The sequence below is a fragment of the Phocoena phocoena genome, chromosome 16, assembly GCF_963924675.1.
Source record: "Phocoena phocoena chromosome 16, mPhoPho1.1, whole genome shotgun sequence".
In the NCBI taxonomy this organism is placed as follows: Eukaryota; Metazoa; Chordata; class Mammalia; order Artiodactyla; family Phocoenidae; genus Phocoena; species Phocoena phocoena.
This window is the reverse complement of record NC_089234.1, coordinates 9133881-9153173: the sequence shown is the minus strand read 5'-3', so window position 1 is coordinate 9153173 and position 19293 is coordinate 9133881. Positions and strand designations below refer to the sequence as shown.

The 19293-nt window shown below is 48.8% G+C and overlaps 1 protein-coding gene across 1 annotated transcript in view; it reads left to right on the top strand.

Annotated features, from left to right (window-relative positions):
- The window catches only part of HTRA1 (HtrA serine peptidase 1), a 56563-nt gene extending 54930 nt beyond the window's left edge, over positions 1–1633 (top strand). The window contains exon 9 of the mRNA XM_065894093.1: positions 920–1633. Within this exon, the coding sequence (XP_065750165.1) occupies positions 920–1088 (169 nt within the window). The 3' untranslated portion in view covers positions 1089–1633. The remainder of the gene's footprint in view (positions 1–919) is intronic.
- The last annotated feature ends 17660 nt before the right edge of the window (positions 1634–19293 follow it).

The following is a 19293-nucleotide window of genomic DNA, read 5'->3' as shown; positions in this document are numbered from 1 at the left end:
AGTCAGGCCGTACTTATCCACACCTCTAGAAAAATAACCCAGGGGACGTCAAAATAACATGAAAAGAAGTAGGTCAGCTAACAATCAGGGTCTGTTACCTGTATCGACGAAATATCCAGAGAGAGGTCTAGACCAGGGAGGGGCCAGCACCCTGTTTCCTGGGAACCAGATCTGAAAGAATAGATTTTGCATTTTTAAGTGGTTGAAAAAATTTAAATGAGAACAGTATTTTAGGACACGTGAAAGTGATGCGAAGTTCAAATTCCAGTGTTATGTAAATGAAGTTTTACTGGGTCACGGCCACGCCCAATAGATTATATATTGTCTGTGGTGGCTTTTGGACTACTACGGCAGGGTTGAGTTGTTGTGATGGAGACCATCTGGCCTGCAAAGCCTAAAATATTTCCTATCTGGCCATGTACAGAAAAAGTTCGCTGACTCCTGTGCTAGACCATTAAGAACCATAACCGCTTATTGGACACTGTCATATAGAAGAGCTACAGTCCCAGCAACAGCACAAAGCAGGTGTCTCACAGTAGAGCCATCAACTCATCCCCGTAGGAGCTGCTCTCTGAGTTGTAACACCCATTACAAGCAAGTTGGCCACGGTGCTGGTGCATGGTAGATGGTACATCCTCATCTCCTTTGGGGTCCATCTATGATAAGATCATACAAGTGCTGGTAGGCATTTCTACAATGGACACGATTGATGATGTGGCCTAAAAACCTCAAAAGGAAATAATGCAACCCATTGGTGGTTTAAGCCAGTCTCACGTAAGTTAATTATTACCCCACCCTGTTTGCTGTGGGCTTTTAGGTCCTGAACTGTGCCTCTGTCGATGTAAAGTTGATCACCTTTCGTGGCAGTTAGACCAGGAGGAATGGAAACATTACAATCGCATTTCCCTTTGTGTTGCAGTGGTGGGCTCAAGGAAAATGATGTCATCATTAGCATTAATGGACAGTCAGTGGTCTCCGCCAACGACGTCAGCGACGTCATTAAGAAGGAAAGCACCCTGAACATGGTTGTCCGCAGGGGCAATGAAGACATTATGATCACCGTGATTCCCGAAGAAATCGACCCGTAGGCAGAGGCATGAGCTGGACTTCATGTTTCCCTTAAAGACTCTCCAGTGGACGATGCGTGATGACTCTGGGCTGGTGGCACTGGATGCCCAAGACTTTTGACCGCCATGTTGCTTGTTCAGCAGAAACACTGGCCAGCAGAATCCTTCTTGATAGGTCGTAGGCAAAGCCAGTGTAACGTTGTAAACCCGCAGGCAGAAGCTCGCCCTTCTGTATCGTATGTACGCAGCGCGCTTTTTCTTGCCAGCTTGGACTGCTCCTGCTTGGACAGTCAACGTTTGTCTCCTTCTTTAACCGAGTCATCATCTTAGTCTAGCTAAGCCTGTTGCTATAACGTGTAGGTAAGAGGAAGGTCCCATGGGAGCCAGGATGGTACCAGGAGTGCTTATGCTTTCCTCCTAGTCAGCATCCAGAGGAGGGAGATGCCGAGACCACGGGAGGGTGAACGCTGGCTTCCAAAATGGCCAAAGTCGCCTCCTTTAGGAACCTCTTCAGAACTGGGAGCACAGTGACTTGGAGTTTGAGCTATTAAAATACTTCTTCATACTTTGCTTTCTGGCGTCCTTCTTTGCTGGGAACGGCTGGTTGGAGTCTCTTTGAACTGATTATAATGTCAACGGCCCGCTCATTACACCACGTTTTCCGTGCTGATTAAGCTTGAGGTCGCACCAGTTATTTCAAAATCATCCCGAGGGTTTACCAGTGCTGTGAACACTGTGCCTGGCCGCCCTGGCTTCATGAAAGAGACCTGAGGTCAGTTGCCCTTGAACCTGGAGCTTTTCAAACTAAAGAGAGGCTGTTAACTCCACACACCGTGCAATAAGTCAGCAAAGATTTTCTGGACCTCTGCTGTGTGCCGGACAAGGCACAGGGCCGAGGGTAGAGGGGTGAATGCAGAGTGGGACCCCAGAGCTTCTGTTGAGAAACTAGGTCTCTTTCTGAAAGGGAGATGGTTCAGGAGACCAGGATGCGACCCAAGAACAGTCCTGAGTCTTTAGAAGGCACAGGTTGAAGCTGATTCCAGCTGTCTGGGGCTCTGAAATAGATCTTAAACCTTGTGGGGTTTGGAGCAGGGCTCCCCTCGATGTGTCCTTGAACAGATGTGGCCTTAAGCAGCTGTGGGCACTTTTAGCTCCATGAAAGCTTCCAGGAGTTTGGGAAGCTGGACCCATGAATATGGCGGCCAAACTTCAGCTTGGAAGTTTGCACAGGCCTGAGTGCGGGGAAGCGCCCACCGCAGAGGACCCTGCTTACACCCAGAGCAGAGCCTGAAGGCTTTCTAAGTGCCAGCAGTCAAGAGGGGGGCCTTGGACAGGAGGGAGGTTCAGCTCTGTAGACTGAGCGCTTAATCCTTCCTCGACCACGAGATCTCTATGAGCAATTCGTAACTGGAGAGGCTGTGGAAGGTAAAAGGCCGCAGCGAAATGGAGGCACAGCAAAGCCAAGCCCTCGTCAGTACTCACACTCGGCAGCCGAGCAGCTTGTGCTCTGTCGAGGGCACCGCGTCCCTCTGCTCTCTGCTTAGACGACCTTGTAGGGTCAGGGAGGAGCCAGTAAACGCTTTCCCTCCTGGCATGGGTTTTGCGTTCCCCTGCCTCCTCATTAAAGGTGGTGACTCAGAGAATGGCCTGTGGCTTCAGGGGTTCATCCTCAGCTGTTTTGCCCGTGGGCCTGCTCCTCTGGTGGTCCCCGTTGCCGAGGTGCTGCCACAGGTGGGGAGGACGTGCTGGCTGGCATTGAGGTCAGAGCCTGCCCGGTCCCCTGCCCATCTATCTTCGGCCTGTCGTCCACTCGGGAGATCACAGAGGGTTCCTCTGGAAGGAATCGGCCCGGCGACCGATGGGCCTGAATTGTCTGTAAACACTCAGCAGTATCTCCCAAAGATCCACAGGGCTCTGGGTGGGGCTGGAGTTCTGCCTGCATATGTTTGGTCCGTGGCCTACACACAAGGCTGCAGAAAGAACCGCTTGGCACGCTGTAGGCACATCATGTGTTTGGTCACGAGGCTGCACTGGCCTGTGGGGCCCTGTGTCCTGTGGGAGCTGCTCATCCTAGCACCCCATACTCATCCTTTAAGCTTTCACAAGACTACTCCGAACAGATATTTCTTTTTCTTCCTTTGGGCTGTGATGGAGGTTTTTGCAGTCCGAATTAGCCTTAAAACCTGGGAGGCAGAGCTGAGTTGAAAGAGCATGGCTTTCGAAGTTAGACGGACTTGGGTTCACTCTACTGTCTACATTGTACTGGCTGTGTGACATTTGAAGAGTTGCCTAACCTCTCTGTGCCTGTTTCCCATCTGTAAGATGGGGATAATAATAATACTTCCTATGGCTGTTGTGGGGATTAAATGAAGTAATACATGGCACACAGTAAGCACTCAATAAATACTAGCGACATATATGTTAACTGTCTTTGAGCCTCAGTTTCCCCCTGTGTAAAATGTGGAACAATAATAATGTCCCCCTTGTACTGGAGTTGTGAGGGTTAACCATGACGGCACGTGCACTAGGTCAATACAGCTGCTAGTGTTTTTGTTGGTATTAGCCTGCCATTGTTCTGGTCTTTAATGACACTCACAGTAGCAGACGTCTGTTGGATGCTTGCTGTGTAACAGACACCATGCTGAGCATCTTACATTTATTAGCTAGTAGTTCAATCCTCAGATCAGCCCTGAGGTGGATGCCACATTTATCCCCTTTGACAGGTAGAGAAATGGCTCTTCAGAAATTAGGCATCTTGATCAAGCCACAGAGCTAATAAGCGGGAGCTGTGATTTAAGCCCAGGAGGTCTGAGTTCATGGCTTTTGTACGGTGCCACCCGGCCCGTCTTTACCTTCTTAGGACCAAGGCTTCTGGTCCTTTCATCTCTGTGTAGTCTAGGTCCATCACCACTTCTAGAAGGTGGTCATGGGGACGTGCGGACTCAGCCCCCTGCTGGGTTGATGACTCATCCTGGCCCTTTCAGGTCTCTCAATAGCCCCATTGGCTGGTAGATCAGCAGCTGCCGCTCTTTTCTGTCTCCTGCAAAGCTTCCTCCGCTCACCCACACATCTTCCAATCTCGGCCCCCCGGCTTCAGTCCTCTGCTTCCAGCTTTTGCGAAACGTCAAGCGACGCTGCCAATCACGGGGGCTGGATTTCGCCAGCACATTTGCGTCACTTGCTGGTCCCCATCCAGCCTTGAGGGATGCTTTACGAGATGCTCTGGCCAGGAGAGACTCTGAATGCAAGAGTTCCTTTGCTGTGCTTTCCGGGCCCAGCTGAGTGGGTGTCATGCCAACAGCTCTGTACAGGGTCACACTCTTTTCTGTGTGAAAATTTGGAAGAATGCCCATGTCTGGTGGACGGGGTGAAGGGCAGTGTGTGTTTACGAGAACTCGCTCAGTGCTTGTCTCCACCTGGTTAATGCTTTGGACAGGCCCGAGCCTCCAACGGTGGTGCTTTGATTGGCCGGCGAGGGTGCTGGGCCCATTTTGGTAAATGCCACTCAAGTCAGGGCCGGGCTCTCTGAGGTTATGCGGAAGGGGGCCCGTGTCTGGGCGAGTGGGCCGGTGCGGGTTCCGGGTTATGACGAAAGCTGCCTTCTCCTCTGAAGGTGGTTATAGGTAGGTCAGGGGTATGGCAGCACCAGGGTGGCTTAGTGCCACGATGGCAAATAGGTTTCTACTGGGTCCTCCGGGCTGAGCTGGTTGTAAGACTCAGCGCAAAGGTGTTTTAAAACAAAGGTGTTTAAAAGCCATGTTCACATGCCACTGCCCACCTCTCCTGCAGGGACCCCACATGGTTCTAAAGAACTGTCACCATAATTGGCCTATGGGATGTGACCGTTGGCCACCTGGTTATGAGGGGACCATCAGGATACTCACTTGAAAAGCCACCCTTGTCTTGAAACAAGTATTGTTGGTGACATTTCTGAGCATGTGTCCCCCTGCACCCCCAGGATGCACTGAGCCACAGCTCAGAGGAAGGAGTCGGCCTGCCAAGCACAAGGCCCGTTCCTGGAATCAAACAGTGCCCACGTGTAGGCGGCCACATCAGAAGGGCCATGGGCTTTGCAGGAGACCTTGGGCCTAGCTACCTGGGCCTCCAAACCCATCTGTGTCCTGCTTCTGGGGCCCAGCTGGGCTGACTCGCTGCTGTCCGCACTGGCTCCCACCCGGAGCCAATGGTCCTCTGGTATTTCCATCAAAATATGAGTGGAGGGGCTTCCCTGGTGGCGCAGTGGTTGAGAGTCCGCCTGCCGATGCAGGGGACACGGGTTCATGCCCCGTTCCGGGAGGATCCCACATGCTGCGGAGCGGCTGGGCCCCTGAGCCATGGCCGCTGAGCCTGCGCGTCCGGAGCCTGTGCTCCGCAATGGGAGAGGCCACAGCAGTGAGAGAGCCGCATACCGCAAAAAAAAAAAAAAAAAAAAAAAAAAAATATGGGTGGAGCATGTAAAGAGCAGAGGCCTTCCTGCCATTAGGCAGCTGTTTTATTTAGAACTTTAAAAGCTGCCTCCGTGTGGTGCCTGCCAAGAATCAGCAAACATCAAATGAAATAAACCCTAACAAATGCATTATTAGTTAAAAAACTAAAAATGAAAACTGGTTCAGTTGCTTTATGAAAATAGTATTCTGTTACATGTGTCTCACTGGGTCGGGTAAGCTTTTGTACATGCACTGCCTGATCCTCTTTCACCCCATCTCCTCTTCCTCCTCCACCACCATTGTAGGATCCCCATATTACTGATGAGGATAGTGAGGCACAGAGCAGTTAAGTAACCAGCCTGAAGTCACACAGCAAGAAGGAAGGTAAACCTGCTTCATCGGAACTCAAGTGCCTGGCTTCAAGCCCTCTCTCTCGTTTTTTCTTTTTTTTTAAACATCTTTATTGGAGTATAATTGCTTTACAATGGCGTGTTAGTTTCTGCTTTATAACAAAGTGAATCAGTTATACATATGCATATGTCCCCATATCTCTTCCCTCTTGCGTCTCCCTCCCTCCCACCCTCCCTATCCTACCCCTCTAGGTGGTCACAAAGCACCGAGCTGATCTCCCTGTGCTATGTGGCTGCTTCCCACTAGCTATCTATTTTACGTTTGGTAGTGTATATATGTCCATGCCACTCTCTCACTTTGTTCCAGCTTACCCTTCCCCCTCCCCGTATCCTCAAGTCCATTCTCTAGTAGGTCTGCGTCTTTATTCCCGTCTTGCCCCGAGGTTCTTCATGACCTTTTTTTTTTTTTTTTTTAGATTCCATATCTATGTGTTAGCATACGGTATTTGTTTTTCTCTTTCTGGCTTACTTCACTCTGTATGACAGACTCTAGGTCCATCCGCCTCACTACAGATAACTCAATTTCGTTTCTGAGTAATATTCCATTGTATATATGCGCCACAGCTTCTTTATCCATTCATCTGTCGAAGCAACTTAGGTTGCTTCCATGACCTGGCTATTGTAAATAGAGCTGCGGTGAACATTGTGGTACATGACACTTTTTGAATTACGGTTTTCTCAGGGTATATGCCCAGTAGTGGGATTGCTGGGTCGTATGGTAGTTCTATTTGTAGTTTTTAAAGGAACCTCCATAATGTTCTCCATAGTGGCTGTATCAATTTACATTCCCACCAGCAGTGCAAGAGGGTTCCCTTTTCTCCACACCCTCTCCAGCATTTATTGTTTGTAGATTTTTTGATGATGGCCATTCTGACTGGTGTGAGGTGATACCTCATTGCAGTTTTGATTTGCATTTCTCTAATGATGTTGAGCATTCTTTCATGTGTTTGTTGGCAATCTGTATATCTTCTTTGGAGAAATGTCTATTTAGGTCTTCTGCCCACTTTTGGATTGGGTTTTTTTTTCTTTTTTTTGCGGTACGCTGGCCTCTCACTGTTGCGGCCTCTCCCGTTGCGGAGCACAGGCTCCAGACGCGCAGGCTCAGCGACCATGGCTCATGGGCCCAGCCGCTCCGCGGCATGTGGGATCCTCCCATACCGGGTCACAAACCCGTGTCCCCTGCATCGGCAGGCGGACTCTCAACCACTGCGCCACCAGGGAAGCCCGGTTGTTTGTTGTTTTGATATTGGGCTGCATGACTTCAAGCCCTCCCTTAAGCACTCGGCCATTATCCCCTTTGCCTGATGCTGCCCAGTGACATTTGTAACTGAAGACCCACATTTCCAGGGTGGTATAATTTTCACTTGACCCATCTCTGAAGCAGTAATGATGTTAGTGGCTGTTTTGTGAGAATGACTTTGCAAAACGGGAAAGCTCACATGGTTTCATGGGCATCGCCCCCCAGAAAGGGTCATAAATGCTGTGAGCAGTAAGGGAGAGCCCGAGGCACACCCGTCTCGCGTTCGTTCACTGATAATCCGGGCATCATCTCCCAGCTGCCTGTCTGCCTTCGTGCCTTTTCCATTGTGCTGTCTTCTGATGAGTCATTAGATCTGGAACACAAAGTCTGAAACCATACCCAGGGTAAGCAGTGTGCTTCATCTTTGAAGGCCTGGCACTGACGCTGAGCCCAAAGAACACATCCTAAAACCTCCAGGAAGAGAAGATCAGTAAAACACTTGCACTGACCTCAAACTCCATCAAAAATCCTGACAACCAAGAACCCTCAACATTTTTAAAACAAATAATTTTATTGAAGTATATAGTTGATTTACAATGTTGGGTTAAATTCTGCTGTACAGCAAAGTGAGTCAGTGACACGTATATATACATTCTTTTTCATTAGAATCCTCCACATTTTTAGCTGTTTTCTGCTTTATCATCCTTGCCCTTTCCCTCATAAGTTAATTACACTGACATTTAATGAACTGAAATTGAGAAAGGTGGAGTAGGTATGAAAGAGTCTGAGCTGTTCTCCTGTACTAATGAAAGTAGATCAAAGTGAATGGGGGTTTCGAGGGAGTGTCCTCTCAAGACAGGGCAGCTGAGGTAGGGGCTTACCACATCAGTTTCTACTTTTTTTTTTTTTTTTTTTTTTTTTTGCGGTACGTGGGCCTCTCACTGTTGTGGCCTCTCCCGTTGCGGAGCAGAGGCTCCGGACGCGCAGGCTCAGCGGCCATGGCTCAACGGGCCCGGCCGCTCCGCGGCACGTGGGATCTTCCCAGAGCGGGGCACGAACCCGCGTCCCCTGCATCGGCAGGCGGACTCTCAACCACTGCGCCACCAGGGAAGCCCCAGTTTCTACTTTTAGTCTTGGTCACGCACCCATTCCTGCGACCTTTTATGCAGCGCTGTTTCTGTGCCTTGCGTTGCTCAGGCTCTACAGCCACCATCCCGGGGGATTCTGATGGCACCCTAGTCAACCTTGCTGCCTCCCTTTTGACGGGAGGAAACCGAAGCTCAGAGGGGCAACGTTCCTCACTGGATGACACACTAAAGTCAGAGCAGAGGGTCGAAACCAGGCTTTTTGCCTCCTGAACCCGTGTGCTGGCTCTCATGGCGGCAGCCCCAGAGCATCTTCCGTACTGGCTAGCTTAGTGGTCTGGAGCCCCACACCCAGTCCCTATCCTGGATTTGGGTGGGAAAAGGGGTAAACATTTGTCAGCACAGCTTTCTCACCAGTCAAATTACTTTAAGCTGAAAAGCCACAAAGAGTGAAAGCAAAAGCATCTAGAAAGAAAAATTACGTCCACACGGAAACCGGCACACGGAGGTTTTAGCAGCTTTATTCATAATTGCCAAGACTTAGAAGCAACCAAGGTGTTCTTCGGTAGTTGAATGAATAAGTAAACATCCAGGCAATGGAATATGACCCAATGCTAAAAAGAAATGAGCTATCAAACCCTGAAAACTTTAAATGCTTATTTAAATCAAACTTTAAATGCGTATTACTGAGTGAAAGAAGCCAATTTGCAAAGGCTACTTACCGCATGATTTCAACCATGTGACATTCTGGGAAAGGCAAAACAATGGAGATGGTAAAAATAAAAATCAGTGGCTTCCAGGAGTTAGGGGGGAGACGGATGAATGGGTGAAGCATAGAGCATTTTTAGGGCAATGAAACTATTCTGTATGATGCTATAATGATGGACACATACATTCGTCCAAACTCATAGAATGTACGACACAGAGTAATCCCTAGTGCAAACTGAGAACTCTGGGTGATAAGGATGTGTCTTGTAGGTTCACCAGCTGTAACGAACGTACTGTCGGGGATGGGGGGAGCGGGGGGGATGGTGATGGGGGGAGCCTGTGGGTGGGGTGGGGCAAGGGGTGTAGGTGAATTTCACTTCCTCCTCGATTTTGCTGCCAACCTAAAACTGCTCTGAAAAATAGTCTATTAATTAAAGTTTAAAAACAAACATCTGAACGAGATGAACTCACCATCAAGCCCTAGAGCTAAACGAAGCATCTGCCTGACCCAGAAAGTGACTTCAGATTCTGCTCCCCCACACTGGCTTCCAGCAGTGGCCCCATTCTGCTTCCTTTTTGTTTTTTGTTTTTGCGGTACGCGGGCCTCTCACTGTTGTGGCCTCTCCCGTTGCGGAGCACAGGCTCCGGACGCGCAGGCTCAGCGGCCATGGCTCACGGGCCCAGCCGCTCCGTGGCATGTGGGATCTTCCCGGACTGGGGCACGAACCTGTGTCCACTGCATCAGCAGGCGGACTCTCAACCACTGTGCCACCAGGGAAGCCCGCGTTCTGCTTCCTTTGGCCCAGACTGCAGATCCAAGACAGGCGTTCTGGGCAAAGGTGAGAGGAGGGTGCCTTTTAGAGCCTCCCAATGAAGAGATTCCCCAGCAGGCTCAAGCCTGCTGAGTTATCCCTGAAAATAAAAGTGAAAACCCCAATCGCAGGTGCTGGGAGTGTCGCTGCTGGCCCCCACGTGGCTCCCACGTAGCTCCAAGCCCGGTTCCTTGCAACCTGCTCTGCCAGGGCTTCCCGACGCGTCCTTTGTCTGCGACAGAAACACATGTTCTGATGGGAGAAAGTCTGTTCTTGACTAATGAGGCCGGGGGCAGGGGGGACGCTGTGCCTTGCACTGGGAGCTCTGTGAGGTGCGCCAGGCAGACTGCTTCTGTGTGCGTTTCTACCCCCTGGGTGCCACCCCTCTCCTGTGGCAGTCACCTGTCCTTGTGACAAAATCCCTCAGAGCCCAATCAGGACCGAGGAGGCTTTTGATGACCACGGCTGCCTCTACTCCATGAAGCCACCATCACCTCCCTCCTGGGCTCTCGGGCAGTGCCTATGGCCTCTTGCATTGTCTACCCGCCCCAGGTGTCCCCGCCCGGCTACTGTGCTCTCTTCCCTCCATGAATGCCCCCGCCAAGCCCCTTTAGGAGTGTTGGGCTATTAGGTCTGGGACCACCTGTTCCCTGCTCACACAGGGCTCCTCTCCTCCTCCCAGATCATTTTATAACCTCCTCTCTACCTATGAAGCAGGCATATCACATCTGAGCTCCAGACCCCTAAACTATTCATTACTCGGCTGGGAGAGGAGAAAAGGTCCCATTTAACATCACAGCTGGGATGACGGGGTAGGTGTGTCCACTAGGGGGTGAACTGACCTCATGAAAGTCCGGGGAGGTGTCAGAGGACTTGGCTGTGAAAAGGAAGGATGCCTGGAGGAAGCAACCGGGAGGACCAGCCGGCGAGCCTGGGGGCAGGAGTGGGCAGCTTCCCCCAGCCATGACTGGGCATCATAGCCAGGCCTAGGGGGGCAGCTCTGACGCCCCCGGTTCCCTTCTGTGATCCAGACACAGCAGCCCCCTTCTCTTCTGTGTGCGCACACACCAATCTCATTTACTTGTCTGCTTGTTTATTATTTGTTTCTCCTGCTAAAATATTAATACAAGCCCCCTGACAGCAAGGACCTTACGTACAGCCTCTCCAGTGGGGCCAGGAGTAGGAAAGGAACAGCTGAGGAATAACGAAAAAATGCGCTGCGTTTGCTGTGTCCCTCCTGGCCAATCCCGTACTTTGAAACTTGGGACAGTTAGACCTAAGGGGCAGGGGAGTACCGCTGGGAACACCTCTCTGATCTCCAGTTTGGGTAGCTGGTTTCCTCTCCTGCTGTATTTATCTCCTCTGGTCATAGCTCTCCTTACTTCTAAGCATCTCTCCCATTTTTGAAGATCAGCTGGACTTAGTGTCCCCAGTGGCACTGGGCTGTGACCTGGTGTAACCTGCTGTGTATCTGTTCACAGGGACACACCTGGTCTGAGGATCCCCTCCACCCTGGGTTCCTGACCCCCAGACCCACCCAGAGCTGAGCCTGGGAACCTGCATGCTAACAGGCCCTGTAGCTGAGAAACCTTGCCTGGGAGATCAGATCTGTTTCCACCTCATGCTGGACCCTCTTCCTCCCAGCAAGAAATACTGGGAACGGAGGTGATAAGTTGGTCTTCTCCAGGGTGGCAAATTGTCAGGCTGAGGACATTTATTTACAGCCGTTTCTGCCCTCCTCTTTTCCCGCACCCACCGGGCCTCCAGGCCTCTCCCATCACTCATGTTTTCTCAGGCTCTGATGTGAGTTACTTACTCCTTGCAGAGATGCTGAGCGAGTGATTCACACTCTGGACCTTTTGAGGCTTCCCTATTGCTAAAGGTTGAGGCTGCTGGGGTTCCGGACAGTGAATAGGGGAGAGACAGGGGGCTGTCAAGCATGATGGCTCCAGCCCAACGTGAGGCAGAGGCGGGAACTGAGCAGAACTGGGTCAGAGTCCACCCGCTGCTGGGTGCACAGCCTGGAAAGTGCGTTTCAGGCCATGTCCCAGGCGATGTTGGAAGTTATTTAGTCTCTTGGGGCCTCAGTTTGTTCCTGTCTCTGTCTCTCAGTATAGCAAGTACCCATCTTCCATTGAACCAGGTTTAATAACTGCTCCCACTTTGCTATATTTGCTTTTTTACAAATAAAAAGGAGATGCCTTACAAACACATTGGAACTTCCCTTTGACCACCTTTGCCCAACCCCATCCTTCCTGCCTCCTCACCCCAGGGGCAACTGTTGTTATTAATTTGATGTGTCACTTTTTCATACATTTGTATATTGCATATATATCTATGGGCAATATGTACTGTTTCATACAAGCTTTTAGAATTTCTTTAACAGTATCATAGTGTGTATTTTTCTATAACTGTTTTTATACAACTTTGTTTTTTGAGATTTATCCTGTCGTGATAGGTCTATATCTATATCTATATCTGCACCTATTTCTCCATTGTAGTACTCCATCATATGAATATGCCAGGATTAACTTTTCTATTTCCTGATTGATGGACCTTTATGGTGAAAAGGTTCAGTGTCTTGATCTGTAAAGTGGGAATCATTATACCTTTCTCACACATTGTGGAGCCTATGTGAGGGGACACAGGTGAAGGCATCTCACATGGTCCCTGGCCACAGAATCTTCTTAAGACCTACAGGGAGTGGTTTTCCAGCCTCCAGGATGAGTCCTGTTGCAGGACACACTGTGTCCAGTATCTTCCCCAATGTCCAGCGAAGGCAACCTTTCTGGTTGGCCTCATAAAAGGAGGGCTTGTGGCCCAGTGAACAGGGTCAGCCCAGGGGGCTCCTCTCTAAGACCGGAAAGAATTTTATGAGTCCTCTAACCCAGTTTCCTTCACAGGTTACCACCATGAGCTGTCCATTCCTTCCGAACCCTAAAGAGCAGCTCTATCTTAAATCGGGTCAAATATCTGTGTCTTGTTGCTAAGTTCTACTTTTTTGCCCCAGTTCTGCCTGAAGGGGTCATACAGGCCATCCCACCCCTCCGTGAACCCCAGCACATCGCACATTTAAGGGCAGCAGCTATGCCCATCCTTACTTCTTTCATCGTCTAGGCTAACCACCCAGAATTTAAGAAGGAGATGCAGCCTTCCTGGGATGCATTCTTCCATCCCTTCGTCATCCTGCTCATCCTCTGAATGTGTTCCTCTTTCCAGTCTCAGATGACAGATTCCTGGTGAGCTGAGTTTCTGCTGAAATGTTTGGGACTGCAGTGTATGCCAGAAACGAGTATGGCGTACACTCTCTGGATGCTTTTTGCCTTAAGTATAAACGACTTTGTACCGAGCATCTATTGTTTTTTCTGCTCAGGACCCTCCCCCATCCACAACTTTTCTCGGAGCTATCTCTTCACCCAATTCACATGGAAAGTGCAATTGGCATCCAAGCAGCCTCCTGGCACAGTGAAGGGACCAGGGCCCTGGAAGCTCTGAGAAGTGGTTAAACCTTCCACAACCCTCCCTCCCAAGTCCCCTGATGTTCATTGCTGAGGACACCCATTCTATTTTTTGTTTGTTTGTTTGGTTGGTTTTTTCTTTTTTTTGCCGTACGCGGGCCTCTCACTATTGTGGCCTCTCTCGTTGCGGAGCACAGGCTCGGGACGCACAGGCTCAGCGGCCATGGCTCACGGGCCCAGTGGCTCCACAGCATGTGGGATCTTCCCGGACCGGGGCACGAACCCGTGTCCCCTGCATCGGTAGGCGGACTCTCAACCACTGCGCCACCAGGGAAGCCCACACCCATTCTTTATTTTAGGCAATTGATTCAGCCTTCTATAAATTGTCATACAAATGCAGTGTCAAGCCCTGCTTTCCAATTTGTTGGCTTTTTAAGTTGAAACTAAGAGATTCTGGGTTAAGGTTGTGGGTCTCTTTAAAGGAGCAGATGCAAATTAGAGAGTTGCTGGCAGCCAGAGGCTGTTTCCTTGGTAAGCAGAGAAAATCCAAGGAGAGAGGCGGGGAGGACGGAATGAAGCAAGAGGCCAGTGAGAGCTCTGATGGAGCAGTGATGAGGGAAGGAGAGAGTCCCAAGCAGCCTGAGCCCCTTCTTCCCATCCCCTCCTGGGGACCTGCTGTGTCCTGGACCTTGGAGACCATTAAGACACCCCGGATGCATAAAGAATCTTCCTTTTTGTGTGAGCTGCTTCCAGTTACTTTCTGTTTCTGGCAACCAAGAGACTTGATTCATGCAAATTGGAAGCCAAGTTGACTCTATTACCAGAAGTGGCCACGTGACCTGCTGTCGAACCACATCTGCTCCCTCATCCCCTCTCCCTGTGGCCTCTATTCGAGAGTCTTTTTTTTTTTTTACATCTTTACTGGAGTATAATTGCTTTACAATGGTGTGTTAGTATCTGCTTTATAACAAAGTGAATCAGTTATACATATACATATGTCCCCATATCTCTTCCCTCTTGCGTCTCCCTCCCACCCTCCCTATCCCACCCCTCTAGGTGGTCACAAAGCACCGAGCTGATCTCCCTGTGCTATGCGGCTGCTTCCCACTAGCTATCTATTTTACGTTTGGTAGTGTATATATGTCCATGCCTCTCTCTCGCTTTGTCACAGCTTACCCTTCCCCCTCCCCATATCCTCAAGTCCATTCTCTAGTAGGTCTGTGTCTTTATTCCTGTCTTACCCCTAGGTTCTTCATGACAATTTTTTCTTCTTAAATTCCATATATATGTGTTAGTATATGGTATTTGTCTTTCTCTTTCTGACTTACTTCACTCTGTATGACAGACTCTAGGTCCATCCACCTCATTACAAATAGCTCAATTTCGTTTCTTTTTATGGCTGAGTAATATTCCATTGTATATATGTGCCACATCTTCTTTATCCATTCATCCGATGATGGACACTTAGGTTGTTTCCACCTCCTGGCTATTGTAAATAGAGCTGCAATGAACATTTTGGTACATGACACTTTTTGAATTATGGTTTTCTCAGGGTATATGCCCAGTAGTGGGATTGCTGGGTCATATGGTAGTTCTATTTATAGTTTTTTAAGGAACCTCCATACTGTTCTCCATAGTGGCTGTACCAATTCACATTCCCACCAGCAGTGCAAGAGTGTTCCCTTTTCTCCACACCCTCTCCAGCATTTATTGTTTATTCGAGAGTCTTTGAATGTCCACCGTTGTGCTGTGTTTTTATCCTAAGCTACCCCTATTGCCTTGGAAGTCAGTAGGGCACGACCCTGGAGTCAGTAAAACATAAGAGCGGAGGGGAAACTCCCTGTTAAAAGGCTCAATCTGGACTTTGTTAGAGACCACATTCCACCACTTCGTCTGATCCAGAGAGAAAAAAAATCAGCTCCCAGATGGGAAACACCTGTGCTTGTAACTCTTCTTGCAGTTGATGCCGCCGGGAGAATTGTGCAGCCTGAGGCTTCAGGAACTGGGCTGAGGTCCGGGTCAGCACGCACACCAGCAACACCCAGTTGCTGGAAAAATTGAGTAACTTGAGGAGGAAGAACACGCTCCTCCCTGTCTCACCTCTGGCCACCCAGGGTGTCAGCTTGGAGGCTTTTGATTTTAGGCAGCGCCAAGGAGCAGCTTTGCAGGGGAGGAGGTGGGGCACCTTGGTTCTGCTCCACGCTCAGCCACTTATTAGCTAGGTCAGCTCGGCCAGGTGAACCTTTAATTCTGTGTGTGTGTGTGTGTGTGTGTGTGTGCGCGCACGCATGGATGCTGTCTCGTAGAGTTTTGAGAGGATAAAATTTTTTTTAATGGATTAAAAACCTGCAAAAAATAAAAATTAACTAAAAATGGATTAAAGAGTTTTTGCCAAGCAATAATAATAATGACAGAAATGGCTACCATTAGCTGAAGACAGAAATGTGTTGACTCTCAATGTTGGTGAGGATGTGGACAAAAGGGAACTCTCATACACTGTTGGTGGGACTGTAAATTGGTGCAGTCACTGTTGAAAACAGTATGGAGGTTTCTCAGAAAATGGAAAATATAAAAATACCATATGACCCAGCAATTCCACCCTTGGATATTAATTCAAAAAACAAACAAACCAACAAGCACCAAAAAACTCATTCAAAAAGATACATGCACCTCAATGTTCATAGCAGCATTATTTACAGTTGCCAAGATATGGAAACAACCTAAGTGTCCATCAACAGATGAATGGATCAAGAAGCTGTGGTGTATATAGACAATGGAATACTACTCAGCCATAAAAAAGAATGAAATTTTGTCATTTGCACAGATGGACTTGGAGGGTACTATGCCAAGTGAAATAAGTCAGGCAGAGAAAGACAAATACTGTATGATATCACTTATATGTGGAACCTAAAAAAGAAAACAAACTAGTGAATATAACAAAAAAGAAACAGACTTACAGATATAGAAAACAAATTAGTGGTTACCAGTGGGGAGGGGAGAGGAGGGGCAATATAGGGGTAGGAGTTTAAGAGGTACAAACTACTACATATAAGATAAATAAGCTACAAGGATACATACAACACAGGGAATATAGCCAATTTTTATAACAACTATAAATAGAGTATAACCTTTAAAAATTGTGACTCACTATATAAGTTACTATTATAAGTTACTCCTGTAACTTATATAATATTATACATCAACTATACTTCAATTACAAACAAAAAAGAAGTGTGTTGACTCTCATATTTGGTCCTTAGAACACCCTACAGCATAGGTGTTACGGCCCGATTTCAGAGATGAGCAAAGTGAGGTTTTGCTCACTAAGTAGCTTGTCCCAGATGCTCAGCTAATACGAGCAGGAAGTTGATTCCAGGTCTTTTCTGACTCCAGGGTCCATGAGACACGATTCTCTTCTTCCAGGAGGCACCCTTCACACTGGAAGGCAGCATGGTGCTGGCTCACCGGGGTGTGTACAGCGCTTTAAGGCCACTCAGAGTCAGTGTGGTTTTACAGCTCTGGCAGAGAGAGGGGACACTGCTCTTTGAACCGAGAGCTGTCTGCAGCTGCCATGCAGCCCCAGGGCAATGGCATCACTCACACCACAGCAGGTGGTGCTTTGTTTTGGGGGAGAATTTGGAGGCCTTTGGGATTGAAAAAGTGAAGGCCCCGACTCAGGCGAAACTCCTGATCTAGAAGGAGAAAAGCAGAAGGAGATGGCTGCTTTGTCAAAGAAGACAAGAGGAATTTGGGTTTTTCCTGGGCAGCCTTCAGAGAGAGGTCAGCAAGCCCAGAAAATCTGAGGGCAGAGGGGCAAAGAGACACAGATCTTGACGGGAAGCCAGTGAGAAATTCCTGTGGGTGGGGAGAGCTGACAGAGGAGCTTATACTTGAAGCTCTAGCTCTTCTGTAAACCCCTTTCATTGTCCCCAAACGTGGGTAAAGTTTTGCTGATGAAACTTTAGGTCAATGCTGGGCAGAGAGGAGCAAACGGATGAGGTGGTAAGACCCTGGTGAGACGGGTCGCTGAGCTCAGTGTGTGCGGGAAGCAGGCACCGGTGGTGATTTCCAGTATGAGTTACAGAACCATGGGAGCTGTGCTGATGCTCTCAGTAGGTGACAAGGCACGTGAGCGCTTTATATTTAAATATTGGAGAAAGCTGAAGGCGTGAGGATGCACAGGCACCCGACATCTGGCGTCTCGGCCCTTCCTAAGGTGTTGCCTGTGCTTTCCAATTTCCCTCCCATGTTCTGATGCCACGTCCATAGTGCATCCAGAGGATGCTGGGTACCCATCTGTGACTTTCCTGTTCCTGTGGTCCTATTCCTTCCCTGAGCAGGGTCTGACACGTAGAGAAGGAGAATGCGAGCTTCCCCCCATCCTCCTGGTTGCAACAAACCCCAAACTCACCAGCACTGCGCCTTTAAGAGGCAATTACCAAGCAGCATGGAGTCAGCCGCCCACCACTGGGATCATCACCAACAGTCCCCTTCAGACTTATTTTTCTCATAAAACCAACCCAATGTTTTAAAAGGAAACCCGAGGAGGGAGCATTTCCCTGGCAGTGGGTAAGGACTGGCGCCGGCACCTGACACAGCCCAAGATGGCGGCTGCCTGGTGGGACTGGGTCACTATGGGAACGGTTCGGAGCCAAGTGCATTTCCTTTGGCTTGGCCTCACCCCTAACTTCTTTTTATTCTGGATGGAAATGGCCAAGTCATTTGGCAAGAGATCTTGACAGCTAGATGTGGAACTTATAACCTCTGGGAAGGAGAGTGGCGCTGTAAGATGTTTTCTTGGTCACTCCTAGGACACTACATTTTTCACTGACAATTTCTCTTTTTCCGTGTCCTTCCAGCCTTGAGGGGGAATAGCCTGTAATGAGCAGTTGAGGTGGACATCATCTCTGTTGTTTCCAAAATCCTCTTTCTACGTCTTACATATTAGTCACACGGCAGGCTCACCACGTTGCCAGGCACTTTACATACATTATCTTATTTAATCCTCCCATAACCCTATGGAATAGACATTATATTAAGCTACATATAAGGAAACCGAGGCTTCGGGTTTGCTTCACTTCGAAACGTATGCTCTTACCTTTACCTACCGTTCACGGCTCAGCTGGAAAGCCTCTTCTAATAGAAAGCCAAGCCCTACTCATCCCACCTAAGGGGTCTCCCTCCGCCAACACTGTTTCCTGGATCCCTAGGTCTGTGCTTGTCTGAGGTCGGCTGAATAATGCCCCCACGTCCTAGTCCCTGAAACCTGCCGCTGTATCACCTGACATGGCAGAAGGGACTTTGCAGGTGTGATTAAATAAAGGATCTTGGGCTCTGGAGATTATTTTGGCCTATCTGGGTGGGCCCAGTGTCATCACAAGGGTCCTAATAAGAGGGAGGCAGGAGGGTCAGGAGAGAAAGCAGATGTGACCACAGAAGCAGAGGTTGCAGTGATCTGCTCTGAAGATGGAAGAAGAGACCATGAACCGAGGAATACGTGCACCTCTAGAAACTAGAAAAGACAAGGAAATGATTCTCCCCTGGAGCCTCTGGAAGGGACACAGCCCAGCTAAAACCTTGATTTTAGCCCAGAAGACCTTTTGTTTTGTACTTCTGCCCTCCAGAACTATAAGAAAATTAATTTGCGTTGTTTTAAACTACCCAGTTTGTGGTAATTTGTTACATGAGCAATAAGAAACTAATACGGTCCGTGTCATGATTTTTTCCCCTGCACTTACGTCCACACCCCCAGCCAGGATGTAAGTTTCTGAAGCCTGGACTGACTTAATGCAGTAGCTGTATTTTGAGCACTTGCTCTATTTCTGAGAGTACCGTCTCTGTGGAAAGCAACGCAGGCATGAATAAAACAACTCTCTGTCCTCAAGAAAAGCACGTCTAAAGTCTTTGTGTTTTTAGAGGTCCCAGCTCAAAAGCAATGAGTAGTAATTAGCTAGTGACTGAGGGGCCCCATCATACAAAGAAAACAGCACACAAAAGAAAACACAGTTAAACTGGGTCAACTTTTGTAAGTGAAATCAAAATAGGAGTTCTCTGATTTTTAAATGAACAGCAGTGAAGATAAACAT